Source organism: Capra hircus, chromosome 24 (genome assembly GCF_001704415.2).
Source record: "Capra hircus breed San Clemente chromosome 24, ASM170441v1, whole genome shotgun sequence".
Taxonomy (NCBI): Eukaryota; Metazoa; Chordata; class Mammalia; order Artiodactyla; family Bovidae; genus Capra; species Capra hircus.
This window is the reverse complement of record NC_030831.1, coordinates 25,609,154-25,630,212: the sequence shown is the minus strand read 5'-3', so window position 1 is coordinate 25,630,212 and position 21,059 is coordinate 25,609,154. Positions and strand designations below refer to the sequence as shown.

Genomic DNA, 21,059 nt, shown 5'->3' with positions numbered 1-21,059 from the left:
AGAGAAGACACTTGAGAGTCCCTTGGACTGCAAGATCTAACCAGTCAAACCTAAAGGGAATCAGTCTTGAATATTCATTGGAAGGACTGATGTTGAAACTGAAACTCCAATACTTTGGCTACCTGATGCGAAGAACTGACTGACTGGAAAAGACCCTGATGCTGGGAAAGATTGAAGGCAGGAGAAGAAAGGGGCGACAGAGGATGAGATGGTTGGATGGTATCACCGACTCGATGGACAAGAGTTTGAGCAAGCTCTGGGAGCTGGTGATGGACGGTGAAGCCTGGCATACTGCAGTCTATGGGGTCGCAAAGAGTCGGACACGACTGAGCAACTGAACTGACTGAAAAACATTTTTGCTTTTCTCTCAATGAAGCAAATCTCATTCAATTCTTTAAAAGGGTAAGATTAAATTTTCCTGAAATTCATGTTCATACAGATAAACAGAAATTTTGAAAACTTAGAATTTGGGAGCCACGGGGTACACAACCCCACCACTCTATCGTTCCATTTCCTATCAGTATTTTTTCATGTGGATAATTTATATCAATATTATTATATGCACAGAGTTTGCTATGATACATTTTCCCACTATATTACAGACACATTTTAAAAGCTTATATATTTTAATGACAAGATGAGTTATAGCTTAATTCACATTAAAGATACATTCAATTTTTCCCTATTAAACATAACCCTGAAATAAACTGCTCTGAATATACGGATCTTCTTATATTTTTGAATTAATTCCTTTGTATAAATTCCAAAAATAAGGATTACTGTGAGGCTACGTAAGGGTTTAAAACATTTTTTAATCTTTTAAAATACATGTACAATTATTTCTAGAAAGAATATCATTTTGCCAGCTTCAATCTATTCTGACAAGCACTAAGCACTCTCATACTACTGGCAAGATGATAAAATGATAGAAATATTTTGGAAAACAATTAGACAATACGTATCACAAGTGTGCATGTTCTTTTAAGTGTTATATGGGTTTGGAAATACACAGAAAAGCCAATCAACATACAAGTATGATTATACACAGAAAAACCAGCTTACCAACAGTAAAGGAAACAAAGAGAAACTAGTCTGTATGCTTCTGTACTATTTGGAATTTTGACTGTGACCATGTATTCAAGCACTAATTTTATAACTGAATTTTTTTTTGGTAGATCATTTTTAAAAGTCGCTATCGAATTTGTTACAGTACTGCTTCAGTTTTATGTTTTAGCTTTTTAGCCATGAGGCATGTGGGATCTTAGCTCCCTAATCAGGGATCGAACCTGCACCCACTGCATTGGAAGGTGAAGTCTTAACCACTAGACCACCAGGGAAGTCCCACAACTGAATTTTTAAAAAAAGAATATACAAATAGAAAAGATGTGGAATAAAAAGATGGGAAATCATTGATTAAGATGGGTAGTTTCCTTAAAAATCATGCAATGTAATGAATGCACAATTTAATGCTTAAAAAAGTTAATTATAAGAAAGGCACCAATAATCTTATTATATTCTGGTACTGTTCTGAAGAAAAGTAAACTAATAAAGATAGCAGAATTTATTCTGAAGAAGGAAAAAGCACAAACCTTTGTTTTCAGAGAGATTTACAGACTTCTGTAACTTCCAGTGTTTACTACTACTTGATACTTGTACTATATGGAATTCCTTCACACCTGCTTCACTCTATCAAAAAGAAGTAAGAGAATCATTCAGGATTTAGAAGCACTAACTTAGTATATTCTACTGAGAAGGACACTGCTACCAAAGTCACTGTCAGTTAACATAAGATGCAATTTTTATTCTGAAATAAATTAACACTACATATTTCAGGAATGGCAATTATTTAAATTCCTCCACAAACATTCTTAAAACAGGTAAGTCATCATCTATCCAAGAAACAGATTTAATTATACTTCTGGTGGCTAATTTTGAAAGGCATTCAGTTATTAGAATCTATCATAGTGAGTTATTTATCAAAAATTATTTGTCAATTTTTAACCAAAACCATAGCACTTTCATTTTATTTTTTCTCATGTTTCTATCACATTCTTATTAAGGCAAAACAGCAACAAAGAACAGAACCTCCAAATACAATCAACTACATTTATTTAAACTGCATGCAATTTTTGTATTCTCCTTAATAAGAACTAATTTGAAATTATTCAGACGTTTTTCCTATTACAAATACTGATTTTTGGGAAGATCACCAAACAAAATGACTTTATAAATTTACGGAGTTGAAAGAAAAAGAACATTACAGAATTAATAACAATTCAAATAGGTAGCTAAACAGCATCAATCTGAAGCTAAGATTCTATTTTAATAAGATCACATTCCCTTCCTTCAAGAATTTTCATTTTGATCTTTAGAGTACATAAACAGGAATGGTAAATAAAATGTTTGAAATGCTTTATATAAAGGAAATGGTACTGTTGGCAATGTGTAAGTGAGGGGTTATCAAGTTATGATTGAATGTGAAATCCTAATAGAACTTTGTAAATTTAATCACATCAAAAGATGTTCTCAATGGTGAGACTAGGAAGCATTTTATAAGATCTCTTTTGGGTTGAATTACTGGTATGTATGGCTATATACGGAGAAGGCAATGGCACCCCACTCCAGTACTCTCGCCTGGAAAATCCCATGGACGGAGGAGCCTGGTAGGCTGCAGTCCATGGGCTTGCACAGAGCTGGACACGACTGAGTGACTTAGCAGCAGCAGCAGCAGCATGGCTATATACCACACGACTAGTTCTTGCCTGGAGAAGCCCAGGGACGGTGGAGCCCAGTGGGCTGCCGTCCATGGGGTCACACAGAGTCGGACATGACCGAATCGACTTAGCAGCAGCAGCAGCATGCAGCATATTAATACCACTAGATCCTTTTATTTGAAGCACTAAAGGATAAAACCACAAAAGCAAATTGAGAAGTAGGATTTTTTATATTTTATTCAAAATGAATACTCCCTAAATTCCTAGCTTATGCTGTCTTGTGAAGGAAAAAAATTCATTATTAAAAACAAAGTTTATTTTTAAACTAACTTACAGTATTGGTGTTTTCCACATCCACAAAGACTAGCATATTGCCTCCTCTGCCCTCCTCATCTTCAAGAGAATTACTTCTGCAGACAGTGGCTCGCACATTCAAAGATCGACTGGTACAAATGACTGCAGTATGTCTTAATATTCTGTGACTAAAGAAGTAAAAATTACAAATTTAATCTAAGAACCTCTCCCAGCATTATGATTCTCTAATTCCAAATAAAGTTTTTAAAACCTATTCACTCTCAGGACCATTTATACTATTAAAAAAACAAAGACAAATACAATAATGTAAGAGTAACTAGTCAGCCTAACTTTAGTTCAATTCTTTACACCCAGTTTGAAAGAAAACTATTAGTTTTCCTTTTCCCCTGCTCAAACTCATCCATAGAACAGACCTGAAAATAATCATCATATAGTTACGTCTTGATTATGACTCTTCTGATAACAGTTCCAAAGTTACTGTATGCCTACCAAGCACTGATAAATTACACACTTTCACCTGGCATTCAAGGCTTTCCACAGCAAAGCTTTACAATTCAATCTTTATTCCCATTTTATACATTTTACACTGTAGCCAAACTAACTATATTCAGTTTGTATCTCCTAACTTGTCAATAGTTATCCATAAATACAGCTACTTCCTGGAATACCCACTACTCTTTTGCCTATACCCTTTGACATTCAAATTCTGAAATCTTTACTTTCTTTGGAAGCTCATTTCACCACTACTACATTCCACAAAGCCTTAATGAATTGCTTTGGCCAGAAGACTCATCTTCTCAAGGGGAATTAACATTTACGGAGGACCTACAACATACTTTTCCTTACAAGTATTGCATCTTTTTGTTCTCACAGTCAGCCTTTTACGATATTTTAAATAGTCAAATAAATTTTAAAAAGTAGCACAATTATTCCAAGTTAATTCTGTAAAAATGACAATGGGATTAGCATGAAATACTCTCATGCAAATATACAAGCTACGGCTCCTTGTGTTTTGATTTCTTCAGAGATATCCATAACACCACCCAAATTACTTGCTCTGCAAACACATAAATTTGGGGAGGCAGGGGAGGGCACTAGAGAAAAGGAAAAGTTAAATAATTTCCTTTAAAAAGGATGACTGTAGGCAACCTGTCTTCATATACTAATGACACTCTTAATTCATGGTACCTGTGAATTTCATTATTATGTGGTAACTGACCACAGTACTTAGCTGTATCAAAAAGCCATGAAGTTTACAGAAAGAAGCATGAAAAAGATTAATGTAGCTTAATTTTTTTCCACTTTTGGCTACTCAGATTAGGGACAACCTCAGATACAAACTTCATGCATAATTTGGTTAAGGGTAATTTCTTAGTAAACAATGACATAGGTTAACAAATAATAAAATGTTTATTTGAATGGATATACACTTTCCTGGTGGCTCAGATGATAAAGAATCTGCCTGCAATGTAAGAGACCCAAGTTAGATCTCTGGGTCAGGAAGATCCCCTAGAAAAGGGAATGGCTACCCAGTTTTCACGCCTGGAGAATTCCATGGACAAAGGAGCCTGGCAGGCTACATACAGTCCATAGGGTTGCAAAGAGTTGGACACCACTGAGCAACTAACCCTTTCACTTTTTTTCATATATACGTATCCTTAACGCAGAGGTTAAATCTAAAACATTTTATAATACTCACCGTATTTTAGGCTGCTTTTTAACACTTTCATAGTAAAACAGAAAGTTAATTTCATGGACACCTTCTGCATCTGGCCCACGTAACCACATTGGTAGCTGAACTGAAGCTCCAGGTAGAAGAACAGTGTCAGGAAGGGGAACAGAAATCACCTCTGGCTGACTTCCTATGCCGATGCCAAAGTCCACAGAAGAAGCTGACGACACTAGTGCTGTACACACAGAGGTGGAATCTGTCACAACAGTCTTTAAGCACTACAGTTCTCTGAAGCCGAGGGACTCAGCGGTGTTAGAACAGCTGTGTTACCGCCAAAGGTAAAGAACTCTGGACGCTTAGAAACAACCTTCAATCCAGTAAGAGGACATTTGCTGACATTGACAAATTCTACATAGGCTTTTCGGATTTCTCCACAGAGGAGCCCTGTAGGAAAATGTATAAAGAACACCTGCATTGGAGGGAAAAAATATTATTATATTGTCTGTTAAAAATTCTGAACCTCTACTGAATAACACTTTAAGATGCTGTTATTTCTTTACTACAGGGTTGCAAGTATTTTATTCATTCTCTTTGATATCTCCCTGTGTATGTGGTTACTAAGAACTCCATTTTTAAAGAGAGGGTAAGACAGAGACCAATGTTACTCAGTAGCAGATTTCAGAGTTACATATTAAAGGTACAATGTCAACAACTAGAGGGTCACCGCAAAATTTTCACAACTGTGTAGATTATGGTTAAGACAAGTTATTAAGTCATTGAACATGATTACATGAACAGTTATCAGCCGAAGGGCCCTTAACACTGTCAACTTAAAAAGTAGCGCATCTATTTATTTATACATCATTAAAATGAAGTGATGCACAATAGGTCTGAAAAGAGGAGAACATACAGAAGCATGAATCCATATACATAATTTTTAAACCTGGTATCTCTGAATATGCTCAGGGTTCCCATAACCCAACGTGTGAGGGAAACCTGATCTGACTAACAGAGACTTTTTATAGACGTTCCCATTTAGTGCTATATTCATGTGGTTCATTCAAGCTATGTTAATGTGTTTGATAACTGGTGCTGCCACAAACCCAACAAGGGTCACAAAATGTGGAAGATAAAAACACACATGTATATGCGTGATTTCTTAAAAAAAAAAAAAAAAAAGACTTTCAACACCTGCCTGACCTCAGGATTTCAGATAGGGACTGTCGACCTGTACTAAAGAGCTGGGAATATGGACTAACCAAATCATCCAGTAAGTCATTCGCATGTAAAAGATCCAAAGCATAAATGTCAGAAGTACTCTGACAGAATCACAGGAAGGAGGGATAAGAGGGTAAGAGTATGAGGAGTAAAGGTACAGCCGGCTGTCCCAAAGGAGTTAACCAAAGTCCAGTGGAAATATCTGTGTCTGTCAATCTAAGTTTGAATAAGACTTCTTTCTGGCCAAATTCTTAAGAAATCAGATAAAATGAGAAGCTTCAGAAATGGACATGAGAAAATAAGGGATTAACACAGAAATCCAAAACACAAGTTAAGAAGTTAGGAAAAAATAAACTAAGCATAACATCATACTGAAAACACAGATAATGTACTAATTAGCCAGTATCAAGTAAGCTTAGCCAAAAAAGCTAAAATTTGTGAAGGACTATCAATTTTGAGTTGTTACATCAAAAACAACCGCATGAGTAACCAGTGAAATAAGAGTGCTGTAGAGACACCCAGATACCACGGGTAAGGCAACAGAACTGGCAGAACGGGAAGGCTGATGGGATAGGACCAGTGATAAACCATACGTAGGATACTGTGTATGTACCTTCAGAATAAGGTTTTACTAAATATACTATGTTGACTCTAAGGAGAACCAGTACATCTAGCCTTTACTTCAAATGCATTTCTGCTAGAAGTCCTCATAAAAAGTTGATGTTTTAGACAGCTTCAAATTTTAATGGAAAGTAAGACCGAGAACCAGGACTTTCACTTCCACTAATTAATCCTCAAGATGTGTGATAGGCATATAGAGTAAAAATGATACACGTAAGGCTACATTGTGATTTCATCTGTAACATCAAGTGATCTGACATGATAGGCAAGTCTGGTTGAATAAATGTCATATACACAAGATACTGCCTACAGTGAGAACCTGAAGGGTCTGCTCTTCTACTTTTCTATGTAAAACTTTTTTCTAATGAAATGTAAAAAAAATTAATAAGGGAAGAAAAAGTTTTGCAATGACACCATTTTTTCCCCAACAGAACTTAAAACCTAAACATTTCTAATCAGTAGATACAGCTCACAGCTGTATGCTTTCAGTATGCTACCCACACATGTGACAGTTAACACACGACACTTTAATTTTCATCTTTTCTCAGCTTCAGTAATTTTCATGCTCACTCTTGTTTTGATTAAGAGACTATTTCATCAGATGTTGTAGACTGATTACTTCTTTCACTACTCCCTTAAATACTTCAAACTCTACAAAATATTTCTGACATACGATATTAGGAATGAAAATATTCTATGAATTTTTTACTAATATTAAGGTATACTATTACTCATCCAAATATAATAAAAGTTCTCTTAACCAAGTTAAAAATCTTAAATGATGAAAACTGCCAGATGAAAGATAAAGTATGTGCAAGTATTTACTAACCAGAAATGAGCACTGACATCAGTCTGTACGTCTTCTACTTGCCCCGCACAACTATTTATGATTATGATTATGATTATGATTATTATTGTGTCTCCTGCATTGACAGGCGGATTCTTCACCACAGAGCCACCAGGGAATCCCCCATACAGCTCTTTAAATGCAACGCAGTTGTTGTTGCTGTTTAGTCACTAAGTCATGTCTGACTCTTCTGAGACTCCATGGACTGCAGCCTGTCAGGCTCCTCTGTCCATGGGATTCTCCAGGCAAGAATACTGGAGTGGCTTGCCATTTCATTCTCCAGGGGATCTTCCCAACCCAGGGATCGAACCCGTGTTCTCATACTTGGGTGGTGGACTCTTTACCACTGAGCCACCTGGGAAGTCTGCAACATAATTAAGCAAGTGTAAAATCTGGGCAGAAAATATACAGCTCAACAATACCTTTTGCTCAACACAAACAGCACCATTTTCATGAGCATGTTACCTATCCCACCACTATTAAGTATAGGATTAGTGAGTGAAGTCGCTCAATCGTGTCCTACTCTTTGCGACCCCATGGACTGTAGTCTACCAGTCTCCTCCCTCCATGGGATTCTCCAGGCAAGAGTACTGGAGTGGGTTGCCATTTCCTTCTCCAGGGGATCTTCCCAACCCAGGGATCAAACCCGGGTCTCCCACATTGTAGACAGACGCTTAACCGTATGAGCCACCAGGGGAGCAAGTATAGGATTAGTACCCATAAAATCATCCAATGAGAAAAAAGGAAGTAACATCCAATTAAAGGCCATCATATGGACTTACAGAAGAAAAAAATCACATGGACAAAAAAAATGAAGACTAACCAACCTCATCAGTTATCAAAGAAATGCCAATTTTCACTAGTCTGATTTACAAAAGTTAAAATAAATAAATAAATAAATAAAAACATGACAGTATCCAGTATGGCACTGACAGGAGGCAATGGCACTCTCATTCTGAAGGAAATCTGTCAATTCCGAGAGGCTTGCTAAAGGTAATTCTGTGGTACATTGCACAACTGATCCAACAATTCCATTTCTAAAAGTCTACAGCCTGAACTAGAGCATGGACAAAATATATACATAATGTTTACCGCAGAACTGTCAGTAACGATGAAAAGCCAGAACCATACCCATCGATACATAAATGACTAAAATACAGTATCATATGTCTAAATAAAGGCAAACCTTATGCAGCTGTGAAATAATTTTTACTGAATGAGAACAAAGATCAGGTTTTGTTGATAAAGGCAAAAAGCAAGTCACAGAATAAAATGTGCAGTATGATTACTAAAAATATATACAAATATACAAGGAAAGGTCTGAAAAGAGAAACATCAGTTTGGTATCACTGGCTGTAGGTGAATGACTAAGCTTCTAACCCCCCTTCCAGGGAAATCTGAGGATACAGGAGGAAGAACCTCCTTCCAGGGTTCACATTTGCACTCCATGGCCGTGCCAGTGGCCTGCCTCTCAGGTAGACAGCTGATTCAAGGTGGGCCACCTAGATTCAAGGTGTTCTCTCCTAGACACTTGATATATCTTATAATGAAGTGGCACAAAGACCAGAAGTTGTACGACTAATAAAGTTGTATCAAAATAGGAGTTTGGGATGGACATGTACACACTGCTACTCCTATATACATGTGGAACTCTGCTCAACATTATGTAGTAGGCTGTGGGAGGGGAATTTGGAAGAGAACGGATACATGTATGTGTATGGCTGAGTCCCTTTACTGACCACCTGAAACTATCACAATATTGTTAACTGACTATACTCCAATATAAAAATAAAAAGTTATTTAGAAAGTAATGCTTTCTAAAGGTTTTACAAATTTCCCAGAGCTGCTGAGTCCTTATTCTTTCTTGAGCTTACTGTTCTATGATGCTTTATAGTTTCCATGAGGTTATTCCAAAATCCTTTGAAGAAATAATAGTCGGGGGGAGCGGGCAGCAGCGGGTTTAATACTACCTAGCATCAATTTCTATCTTTTGCAGCTAAAAGACTGCATGGCAATCCACTCCAGTACTCTTGCCTGGAAAATCCCATGGATGGAGGAGCCTGGTAGGCTGCAGTCCATGGGATCGCTAAGAGTCGGACACGACTGAGCGACTTCACTTTCACTTTTCACTTTCATGCACTGGAGAAGGCAATGGCAACCCACTCCAGTGTTCTTGCCTGGAAAATTCCAGGGATGAAGAAGGAGCCTGGTGGGCTGCCGTCTATGGGGTCACACAGAGTCGGACACGACTGAAGCGACTTAGCAGCAGCATGAAGGCATGACAGTGTGGGACACAAAGAAAGTGAATATTGCTTTTATTCATACACCTATCTATATTGCTTAAACATTTTATAAAAATTAACTCCTGTGTTATTTTTATATCTTACCCAGAAAGAGCCACTGATTTTAATAACAACCAAAGTGTTCTTTTAGAAGCTTTTTCCCAACTTCTATTAATATTTTGAGGATTATATCTTATAACCTGACTGTGACTTAATGCCAATTTGCATGATTATCTTGTCTTTATGAATTACATCTATTTAACATTAGCTTACCAAGAATTTAAAACTGCACTTCAATATATCAACAATCTCAAAGTCTAAAATTAATCTATCCAAATTATCATCCTCACCTTGGAGATAAACTATTAAGCCCATGAAATTTTAAAAAGTGAAATACCTCCAATAGTGGCATTTCCTCAGTGATTATGGGATCTAGACGTCGATCAGGACCATATTTAATAGATGTTTTCTCTTCTTTTGTGTTGTTAAGTCGAGGACCTTGAATTTCTAAATCCTGTCTCCCTCGGACTGACATACTCAAGGAATGTTTTCCTGAAATAAAAAACAATCAATGCCCTAAAATAATTTGATAAGTTAACTGACATCAAGTTAGCCTGAATATATGAGTACTGTCTGTTTCAGATTATTTCTAGAAGAACTCTATAGACAATTACCAATTAACATGGTTAAGCAAAGAACTAAGCATATTTTATGTTCATGTTTAACCACATCTACTATAGCATGCTGCTTAATTTCTCACTTTATTAGGATTTACCTACTTTGCAGAAGGACTGCACATCATCAAATGGGAAGTTTCTGAAACCTATAATTAACCAGAAAGATCTATCTGACAGAATAGCTACTCATATTCAAATATATATACTAATTTCAATTATTTCTGGATTATAAATAACTATACTTTTTCAACAGACTTAACTGTACCTTCTCAATAGACTACACAATGAAAATTATAATATACATAGCTTTCTCAAAATTAAACTCATTTAATATGCATGTGAAGGATACAGCATGCTTGGGGCTGGTGCATGGGGATGACCCAGAGAGATGTTATGGGGAGGGAGGTGGGAGGGGGGGTTCATGTTTGGGAATGCATGTAAGAATTAAAGATTTTAAAATTAAAAAAAAAAAATTAAAAAAAAAATAAATAAAATAAAATGAACCAAAAAAAAAAAATTAATATGCATATGAGCTTTTCCCCAAAAGCTTCCACACACTGCACATAGGTGTGAAAATAGCAAAGGCAGACAACTGTATTTCCTGCAGGAATACTTAAGACCTATCGTCCAGTCATGTCAAACTCTTTGTGACCCCATGGACTGTAGCCTACCAACTCCTCTGTCCATGAGATTTTCCAGGCAAGCATACTAGAGTGGGTTGCCATTTTCCTCTTAGCAGGAATACTTAGAACCTTTAATATGCTGAAGCTCACTGTGATATGCCCAGACTAGACATATAATGTAACATTTCCATTACCTCATTTGACCCAGATCCCTGTTAGCATTTAACACTAAAACTTCATTCAAATTCTACTATACGGTACAATTTATTTTAATAGTTAATTCAGGGTCTTCTCCAACTAACACCATAAAAAATTTATAAATGATTTATTAATGCATATATTTGGTACCTTGAATGAAGTAATTAGCTATAATTTATTGACAATCATAACTTTGTGGTACAAAATTAAAATCATAGGCTAGTGGGAAAGTAAAGAAGCTTCAAAAAGTTTTTAACACTCAGCTAACTTACTTAAAATATTTAAAAACTAGCAATATTATTTGCAGAAGAATCTCCTCTGGTGTTTGTCAACCAAGAATTATACACGTAGTATTAAACTGCAGAATACTATACTTTTAGTGGCAATTTTTTGTTTTATAATTTTTGAATTCTTATGGATTCATTCCATTTCAGTATACGTTCCAAAAAAATGTTTTACTAAATTACCCTAGATATGTAAGCAAGTAGAAATTTCAAACTGAAGTTTAAAAGAACCAACAAATTTTCCAAGTGGTCCCAAAAGATTTCTCAATATTAATAATCAGCTTTTATAAATGCTAAATTCAGGTCTGCTGACTATTAATTTGTTAAAAATAGCTATTAAAATGAAGAGACTGAAGAGAGGTATTTTATAGTAAATTCTCTCTAGTCTTGTCAACTTAAACTCAAATAGCAACATATTATTACAAAATGAGAATGGTTTCCTGAAATTAAAGGAAAAAAAAAAAAGGCAAGCTGTGTTAAATATGTATCTGGTAGTTTTACTTTTCAAAACTTTGTAAAATTTATCAATTCTGGGGAACCAAGAATACCAGCTTAACTCTAAATCCTTCTCTTTTTACAAAACAGATGACAGAATTTATGTCATTTCACATTCAATGATGTGAAAGCACTGGTCCTTAGTTCACTCTATGTTTTTATAAATATTCAGGAAAAGAGACTATCCTAAGTCAACCTTTGTACTGGCAGCAGACATCTCAACCAATGGTTAGAATACGTTAATTTAGAATTTACTAAATGTGGATCAGTAACAAAGAAGAAAAATACATAGGGTAGAACCACAGAATTATCAAAAATACATCAGAAGGGAATAAAGTTGTTTTTTTTAACCAATGGCAGAGTTAAAAATAATTCAAATTATTCATTCTTTCATCTGATTAAATGTCTTTATTAAAGGTACTTTAAACCTAATTTAAAAATATTTCTCAATTTATTCTAAGGAGATTTACTTATTAGCTTCTAATTGTTCAGTAATGCTATAGCTTTACCTGTGTGACATCCAGGAAGAGCACCAATGCCATCTACTGCCACGGAGCCCTGAATGGTGCCAAGGTTATACACAACTCCCAGAATATGCAGCTCCCCTATGTGGTGGGGAAAGAGCTTTAGCCTTGCCTGTGGAGATATTTAAGTCACTCTTATTATCTGTTTTCACAATATCTTAAATAGCGCAATACCTAAATTCTGTAATGTTACAGAGATAAAAGCTCAGACCTAAATTTATTTAATTCTCGATTTACCCTACTGGAAAGCATTTTCTTCGAAAGAAACTTTCTAAACTCAATAATTATAGGCATCACAACTTTTAATAAAAACCAAGATATTCTGGCCAACGAAGTATCATATGAAATTACAACACTCAACCCAAGAAGAAAGCAAAATCTGTTTTCACCAGGCTTCTTAGGAAATTAACAAACTAAAAACCACTGCAAACCTACTTTCCCAACCTATTTTCTTCTATGTAATTCCAGTTTCTTAAGATGATAAATTTTAATTTTTAAGGAAACTGGAAAACAAACTGAATAAGCAGGCTTTTAAAATCTGTTGTCATCTTACTTTTAGAAAGATATGACAGAAAAATAATAAAGTAATTACCACTTTAGATTCTTCACTATTAATTAAGAATTCTGAAATAACTTCAGTTCCAATCATTTCAGGTTCACCTTTTACCTGAAAAGTAAATTATGTAAAATATACATTCAAACGAATAAAGTATCAGATTATTAACACTGCTACATATCAATACTTAGCAACAATGACAATAGCTATAGTTAGCATTTATTAGGTTTTTACTATGTGCTAAGCAATATACAAAGTGAACAACATAACAAAACAGAAAACAGTTATAGATACAGAGAAGAAACAGATAGTTGTCAGAGGGGAGGGGCTGGGGGGAAGAAAGAAATAGGTGAATGCGATTTAAGAGTACAAACCTTCACTTACAAAGTAAATGAGTCACAAGAAGTGTACAAAGTGGGGAATATAGTCAATAACTCTGTAACATCTTTGAATGGTGACAGACGACAACTAGACTTATGGTGATCTTTTTGAAATGCACAGAAATAGTGAATCACTGGGTTGTGTATCAGGAACTAATGTAGTGTTGTAAGTCAGCTATGCTTCAAAAAACAGAACAAATGAACAACCTCATGGAAAAAGAGACTGATGTGTGGTTATTAGAGGCAGGAAGTGGGAAGAGGGGCAACTGGATAAAAGCAATGAAAAGTTATAAACTCCCAGTTATAACATATAAGAAACAATGTAAAGCATAATAAATATAATTAATACTGCTGCATGTTATAAGAAAGTTGTTGAGAGAAAATCTTAAGTGTTCTCATCACACGGAAAAATTCTATACTTTTAATTTTCAACAATAAGCGTATTATCCGGAGAAGGCAATGGCACCCCACTCCAGTAATGTGCCTGGAAAATCCCATGGACGGAGGAGCCGGGTAGGCTGCAGTCCATGGGGTCGCGAAGAGTTGGGCACGACTGAGCGACTTCACTTTCACTTTTCACTTTCATGCACTGGAGAAGGCAATGGCAACCCACTCCAGTGTTCTTGCCTGGAGAATCCCAGGGATGGGGAAGCCTGGTGGGCTGCCATCTATGGGGTCGCACAGAGTCGGACACGACTGAACCGACTTAGCAGCAGCAGCAGCAAGCACATTATCATACATATTGTAATGAGGGAAAATAAGCATAAGAAAAGAGTAAGTTCAGGTCCCTTTACAGAAACTGCTGAAATGTTATTACAGCATCTGTTAGACTATTACTGAAACATGCTTATTACAAATACCTTTTAACAACTTACTAGTTCTTTAACTTCTTCATTATCCTTTCCACTGACATATTTAGGTTGAAACTTCCACAGCAATGACAAATCAGTCAACAAAAGTGGAACTTTCAAAGGATTTCTAAAGGCTACTTCCACTGTTATTGGTTCTGTAAAAGAAAGGCCTAAGTTAGTAATTTTAATAAACCCCACACATCACCATATGCTTCAATTCTCCGAATATATCTTGCTTTCAAAGCTCTGCATTTCTGCCTAGACTGTCCTTTATCACTTTGTAAATGTGCCTTTATTCAGGATTTTTTGAAATTACCTTCCTTAGAAGATTTCCCCCAGAATTTTTCTGTACTCTGTCATTCTCTCTTCTACATTCCAAAAGCACGTTGAATATTCCTGTATTAAAGTCCCCACTGCTTGGTTTTATAAATGCAGCTCACTAGTACTCAATTTACTTTTGTATCCTCAGCCTCCAGTCATATTTGGCATGCAAAAAATTACCATGAATACGCTGTAAGCAAAACAAACAAGTAAAAAACCGGGGAATAAAAATTCAAGTGTATTAATTACCTTCCACAACTGCAAGGGGAAACCTTGAGTTATCTGAATAGCTGTTCAAACAATACTGCGTGGGATGGAAGTTGGACGGAAGGACTCCTCTATTGACCACAGACACCACTTGTTCCTCAAGTTCTCGCCACTGCTGAGAGGATTCAGAGTCATATTCTTGATCAAGACTTACATGAGTAGCTGCTTGCTTTTCACCTAAAGAAAAAGTGTCACTATTAAATACACATATTTATTAATACCTGCCCTCAAAGGAAATATACTTTAAATTGAAGGTATCAATACTAAAATTGAAGGTATCCAAATACATACATATACCATTCTTGCCTATTTTCAATTTTATCTGAGAGAAAAATATTCTCTTACTAATTCTAGCCTAATTGGAACTCAACTTGTAATACTGATGCTCTTCTCCTTCTGACTCTGACAGAATATATTCTCTTAGTGTCCACAATTTTATATGAATACTTCAAATATACAGACAAAATATGGAAAATAATATAAAAAATACTTGTGTATCAAAATTAAGAAATGTCAACTTTGTTATAAGAAACCAAATTTTATTTAAAAAAATACAATAAATGTTACAGGTGGAGCTGATTTCCTCTATCTCACCTTCCCTAATTCTCTCTCCTTCATCTCTTCCATTGGTACCAATTCTTCCCAGAGCTATTCCAAAGTTAAAGTATAGCATGCACATTCATAATTTTTGTTTTACTTTATCAAATGAGTGTATATATAAACAACTCACAGAACTAGTGTATATGTTTGAAATTTATATAAATGGAATAACTTTTGATCCATCCTTCTGCAACTTTTTTCACTCAACTTTATGTTGCGGGTATTATCCACATTGAAATATATAGAGCTCATTCACTCATGTCCTACACCATGAAACCAATATATGAAGGTACCAAAATCTATCAATTCATTCTGTTTCATTTTTTTTGCTACTAAAAACAATGCTTCTACAAGTACCCTGATAATATTTTAAATAAAAGACTAAATTAGCTCTCAAAAAGAAACATACTAAGCTCCAATTAAAAAGACTTAAAATTACGAAGTTTAACATGCATAAAGACCTTTAATATATTTAAACTTTTGGCCCAGTATTGCCATTCTAAAGCTCAATGCTAAAGAAATAATACTGAATTTTTAAAAAGTCTCATAATAAGAACAGCAATTATATTGGCAACTGTTCGTTGCATCTGTGTACATTTGAAATTTTCCATAATAAAATGTCAAGACAACATTCATCCACAAAGATGTCCAATACAACTTAGATGTCACATAATCAAAAAAGATGGACACCATATAGCAAATATTAAAATACTTTATATCCATTGAATGAATTACAACCATTAAAAATGTTTATCAAGATTATATAATCTTTATAGTATGAGAATTTCTTCATATTATGTGAGAAAAGTCATTATACGTACAGCTATTTTGTTGTTACTGTTTTTATATTTTAAAGCTGGAAGGAAAAGCACTGAAGTAGTAGGTTCAAGTGGCAGGATGATAGATGATATGGTACAGTTGTTTACTTTCAAATATTCTTTAACAATTACACAATATTTTTTAGTGGAAAAAGATGAAATAACTTCAAAGAAAAAGTCACTAGGTAACAAAGCCAAATTAAACTTTACTAACCATCTGCTGGTCGTCTGTCATGGCCAAAGAAAACTCGGGTTGCTGAACTGTTAATATACGGTAAAGGAAGCTGCGGTAAAGGGCCATCTGGTGAGAGCTGACTTACATTCTAAGAGACATACAAAAGACAAAAAGAATTTTTGAGAGAACGCTTATCTGTCCTTATTTTTAATACATAAGTTATTAAAGGCATGTTAAGAAAGAATATTAAGAATCACTAGTTTTACTTAATATATGAGTCATAAAATTTTACAAGGAAGAACTTTAGATATATTTATTTTGGTCCAAGAGAATCTCCTTACGGTTACTCGGCAAGTTAGTTCTCTCTGGATGCTAAAGCTCCAAATATTATTTCTATATGTATTTTACTTCCTAGACTCATTATAGCATTCTATCTGACAAAATTCTTACCCATATGATTTCAAATTACTAAAGTAAAAACGGGTAATTATATTCTGCAGGACAGATAAAATATTTACTATTCATGGACCTTGAGGAAAAAATTACAACTTTCCATTTTGTCCACAAAATAATGCTTTAAATTTGGTATCCTCCTGTCTCAGTGAAATATTTTTTCTTCCTATTAATTTTTCTGCCTTTCATCAAAGTAATGTCTACCTCTCACAGATCCATATCTACTCATCTTTCATAGGAAACAGAGAGGAATGTACTTTTCCAAAGAATGGGACGATAACCCAAATGCTGTAAAACCAGTTTTAATTCAAAAATACATAATGAAGAAAACAGTCCCAAAAGCTCATGGTATTTTTTTTTTTTTTTAGATTCCAAATACAGCCACAAATCAATTCTCTTTTATGAGAACTGTAGAAGGGCAATGTAACTCAGATTTATGACCAAAAAGCCTAGTCTGTTGCACTTTATTATGAAAGATAATTATATATAGTCTAATAAAACCACTTATAAGATTCTTACTAGATAGTACTGAAAATGAGTTTTTCTGAAAATAATGACAAATGTAATTTTAATATCCACTTCTGAGAATAAGTATTCACCTTGTAAACATAAAGATATTCTCTGAGGAAGGCCCCTTGTTGAGCAGCAGATTGTTTACTTTCATTGATTAAAATATGCCTGAAAGCAGACACAGCATTGTCCAGTTGCCTGAGAGTGTAGGACTGTCGCCCAATGGTGAAGTTAATATGATCCTCTGCAAGAGACCAGCCTTTTCCTTTGTAAACTTGCATGGCTTGACAATAGCAGCGTAAAGCATGTTTTTTCTGTAAGAAAATATATAAAGCAAAGTATTACAATCCAAATTTCTCTGGGACTGGACAAACACACACACACACACAAATCAAGTAACTAGTAATGAGTTCTTCTAACAGAGACTGGGATCATGAAGAAAATGAAACTAAACTTCGCAATGATCGCTAAAAACCAGGAGGTCCTGAAGCAGACAAGCAGCTGCTCTGTCCAAGGGTAAGAAGTCTGAGAAGTCAGGGATAATACTGACTTTGTGAAAAACCATCTGGGAATTTCCAGAGCAGCAGCACGTGGAGATCAGTGAGAGACTTGCTGTTAACTTGTAGCTGAGAGCTATCTTGCGAAGCTTAAATCTGGTTAGTCATTATACCACTGCCCTGGACTGAGCGGTAAAGTGTGTTCTAATTCTACATGTATGAGTATGAAGGTATATGTGTCTACATGTATTTGTTGGTCTTTGATAGTGACAGAGTTTGGTATTCTTTTCTTCTGCCTAAGGCTGCATCCTACCACACCCTTAAGTGTATGTTAGGCTTTAATTACATATTAATGCCACCCTCTGAACTCAGACAACCTCCATTCTAAACACGGGATTTGGTATTCCTGGCAGCTCAAGATCCCGCCTGCAATGCAGGAGACCTAGGTTCAATCCCTCGGTCACAAAGATCCCCTGGAGAAGCAAATGGCTACATACTCCAGTATTCTTGCCTGAAGAATCCCATGGACAGAGGAGCCTGGAGGGCTACAGTCCATGGGGTCACAAAGAATCAGACCTGACTGAGCAACTAACTTTTTTTCACTTTTTCACCAAGAAAAAGGTTTCTCTCCGCTAAACCTTTTCCTTCAGAGTAAATTCTTATACCCACCATCTTCCAAGGTAGACTAACAAAATCTGTATCATTTTCAACCAGAATTGGTCAGTTTTTTTTGGAAATGTTTTCTTGATCAAGTGGTAATAAAGGCAAATCAAAATCATCTGCCACTTGATAGCGTGCAGTGAGAACAGTCTCTTCTTTGTGATACTCCTACAAATATACCCAATTTGAATCTCAGGATGAGGAAACGCTCAACAAGCCTAAATGGAGGCACATCTCTACAATAATGATTGGCCTATAGTCATCAGAAGTGTCAACATCATAAACGTCAAAGTACCCTTCTAACAGGATCCTTCACTATACAACCATCAAAACTTGAAGAGGGTCTGAGGATTAGACAATAATACTGTATTAAGTGCTAAGTTCTCGACTGGTGGTTTTACTGCTGTAGAGGAGAAAAGAATTTTGTTTCTAAGAAAGAGGCAATATATCCTAAAGTATTGGGAGGGTACTGGGGCACCAGGTAGACAACTTAACTCCCAAATGGCTCAGGTAAACCAAAGTTTCTGAACTGTACTTGAAACTGTTTTATCGGTTTGAGATCATCTCAATTTTTAAGTGATGTTTCTTAAAAACAAAACAAAACAAAACAATCCCCATCTCCATATTGCATTTAGTAAAGGAACACAAATACTGAATCTTAAAAACTGAGAGATACAGAGAAACAATAAAATGTGTCTAAAAGTATCAAGTTCAAGTGCATTTTTTAGGATCTCTTGGAAAAGCATCTAGAGAGATTTAAGAGGTAAGAGGGATTTAAAGTCTGCCTTTTAAAGTAATAGATCAACCAGGGTATACTGGGCATAATCAGAACACCTTCTTCAGACTTTAATTTTTTTTAATCCTGATTATGTCGGTTCTCTTTTTAAATACCTTTTACTTGTTAATATTCTTAATGGAAAAAATGGAACTATAAACAATTTCTGGGGACAAGATATGCAATTCAGCATGAACTTGCAATCACAGAGGACTGAAAAATGACAACACTGTATACATATGTAATCTCCTCTTATGCTCCACACTCATCTCTGTCAATAGCCACATCTGTTTTTAATGAAATGTCATGAAAAGTTTTGGAGCTTCTCAGAAACAACTTGGCCCGAGTCAGAATTATGTGCACGATGAGCACCTTATCTTCCAAGGAAGACACTGTTCTTGACCAACTTCAATGGGACATATGTTTGCTTTTCTAACAGGTCTGCATATTTCAGATTTCTACTATTTGAGAAAGTGATCCTCTGGGTTCAAGGTATATAGGTCACAAAACAGCAAACCAGCTACTTTGGAATCATTAATTCCGCAAGATAACTACAGTTAAAGATGACTATTAGGCCAGACAGCAAATGTATCTCAACCTACCAGAATGTAGCATTTTTAACCTGCCATGCACTTCCTAGAGGCAATATGCCCTGTACCTTTAGAAGGTAAATACAAGATCCAGTGACAGCATAACCACAAACGAAATCATTCACAAAAGTGGACAAAAGATGTGGAAAAATGACAGAACCATTTCTAGTGGGGCATATAATTTTTCTTCTGCCTAACACATTTTGTAGATTTCTTTAATAGAACACTTAAAGCAAAGATAAACAATGGGATAGTACGTTTCAGATGCTTCATTTGTACCAACTATGGAAAATGGGCTGTGAAAAATCAGCTTTTTTCCCCCTCACTTCAGAACCTGAGAAATTCTAATCATAAAGTACATAAAATTATTATACAGACTTAATTTCATAAATATTTTTACAATTTTGTATTTAATATAAAGCAAGTTCACATATTTTCTAACTTCCCATTTTCCAAAAGTAGAGGAACTCAATCTTGAAAAGTTGATTTTTAAAAATCATGACATTCTTCCATGAAATTTAGAGTAATTTTGAACACCTTTCCTTCTTTACATCTGTGAATTAACACTGGCATGTTTTGGTTATCACAGACTTTAACGTTCATAAAAATTCATATTAATTAAAGAAAAAAAAAATCCTCATACTCCCTGACTAGATTAAAAAATTCCTTAAGAGACAAGAGCATGTTAGTTTTACAAGTGTAAGCTCAGCTCCTGGCAGAGTGCTTGGAATATACAGATGATTATTCAGCCCACATTTTTACGTATACTTATAGTAAACCACCATGAACAGAGAAGCCTGGCAGGGGTCACAGTCATGCAGTCCATGGGGCTGCAGAAAGTCAGAAACAACTGAGCACACACAGACTCAAATGACCATATCTCAGGCGCTATTACCATTCTCTGCCTCAAGAAAGCTCCCTTCAGCTAATGTTTAAAAGGACTATTGGGGACCAGAGAATAGCTCCATATTAATAAAGATCTCTTCCAACCCAGCTGCTCCCAGAGAGAAGAGATAGATGACTTCTACCCATTAAATATTTAGCAAATACCATTAAGAGATACTCTGAGAAACAACAGAAGACCAGAGTTGAAGTAGGGAAGGTTCAATCACCTTTAAGAAGAATTGAAGTTACTT

At 35.5% G+C, this 21,059-nt stretch overlaps 1 protein-coding gene across 1 annotated transcript in view; it reads right to left on the bottom strand.

The window, feature by feature from the left end:
- Nucleotides 1–21,059, bottom strand: part of TRAPPC8 (trafficking protein particle complex 8) — an 85,582-nt gene that overhangs the window by 19,723 nt on the left and 44,800 nt on the right. Inside the window, 11 exon segments of the mRNA XM_005697009.3 lie at nt 1,590–1,686; nt 3,049–3,196; nt 4,729–4,975; nt 4,978–5,170; nt 10,067–10,221; nt 12,456–12,582; nt 13,063–13,137; nt 14,282–14,412; nt 14,828–15,022; nt 16,478–16,586; nt 17,491–17,715. Of these exon segments, the coding sequence (XP_005697066.3) occupies nt 1,590–1,686; nt 3,049–3,196; nt 4,729–4,975; nt 4,978–5,170; nt 10,067–10,221; nt 12,456–12,582; nt 13,063–13,137; nt 14,282–14,412; nt 14,828–15,022; nt 16,478–16,586; nt 17,491–17,715 (1,702 nt within the window).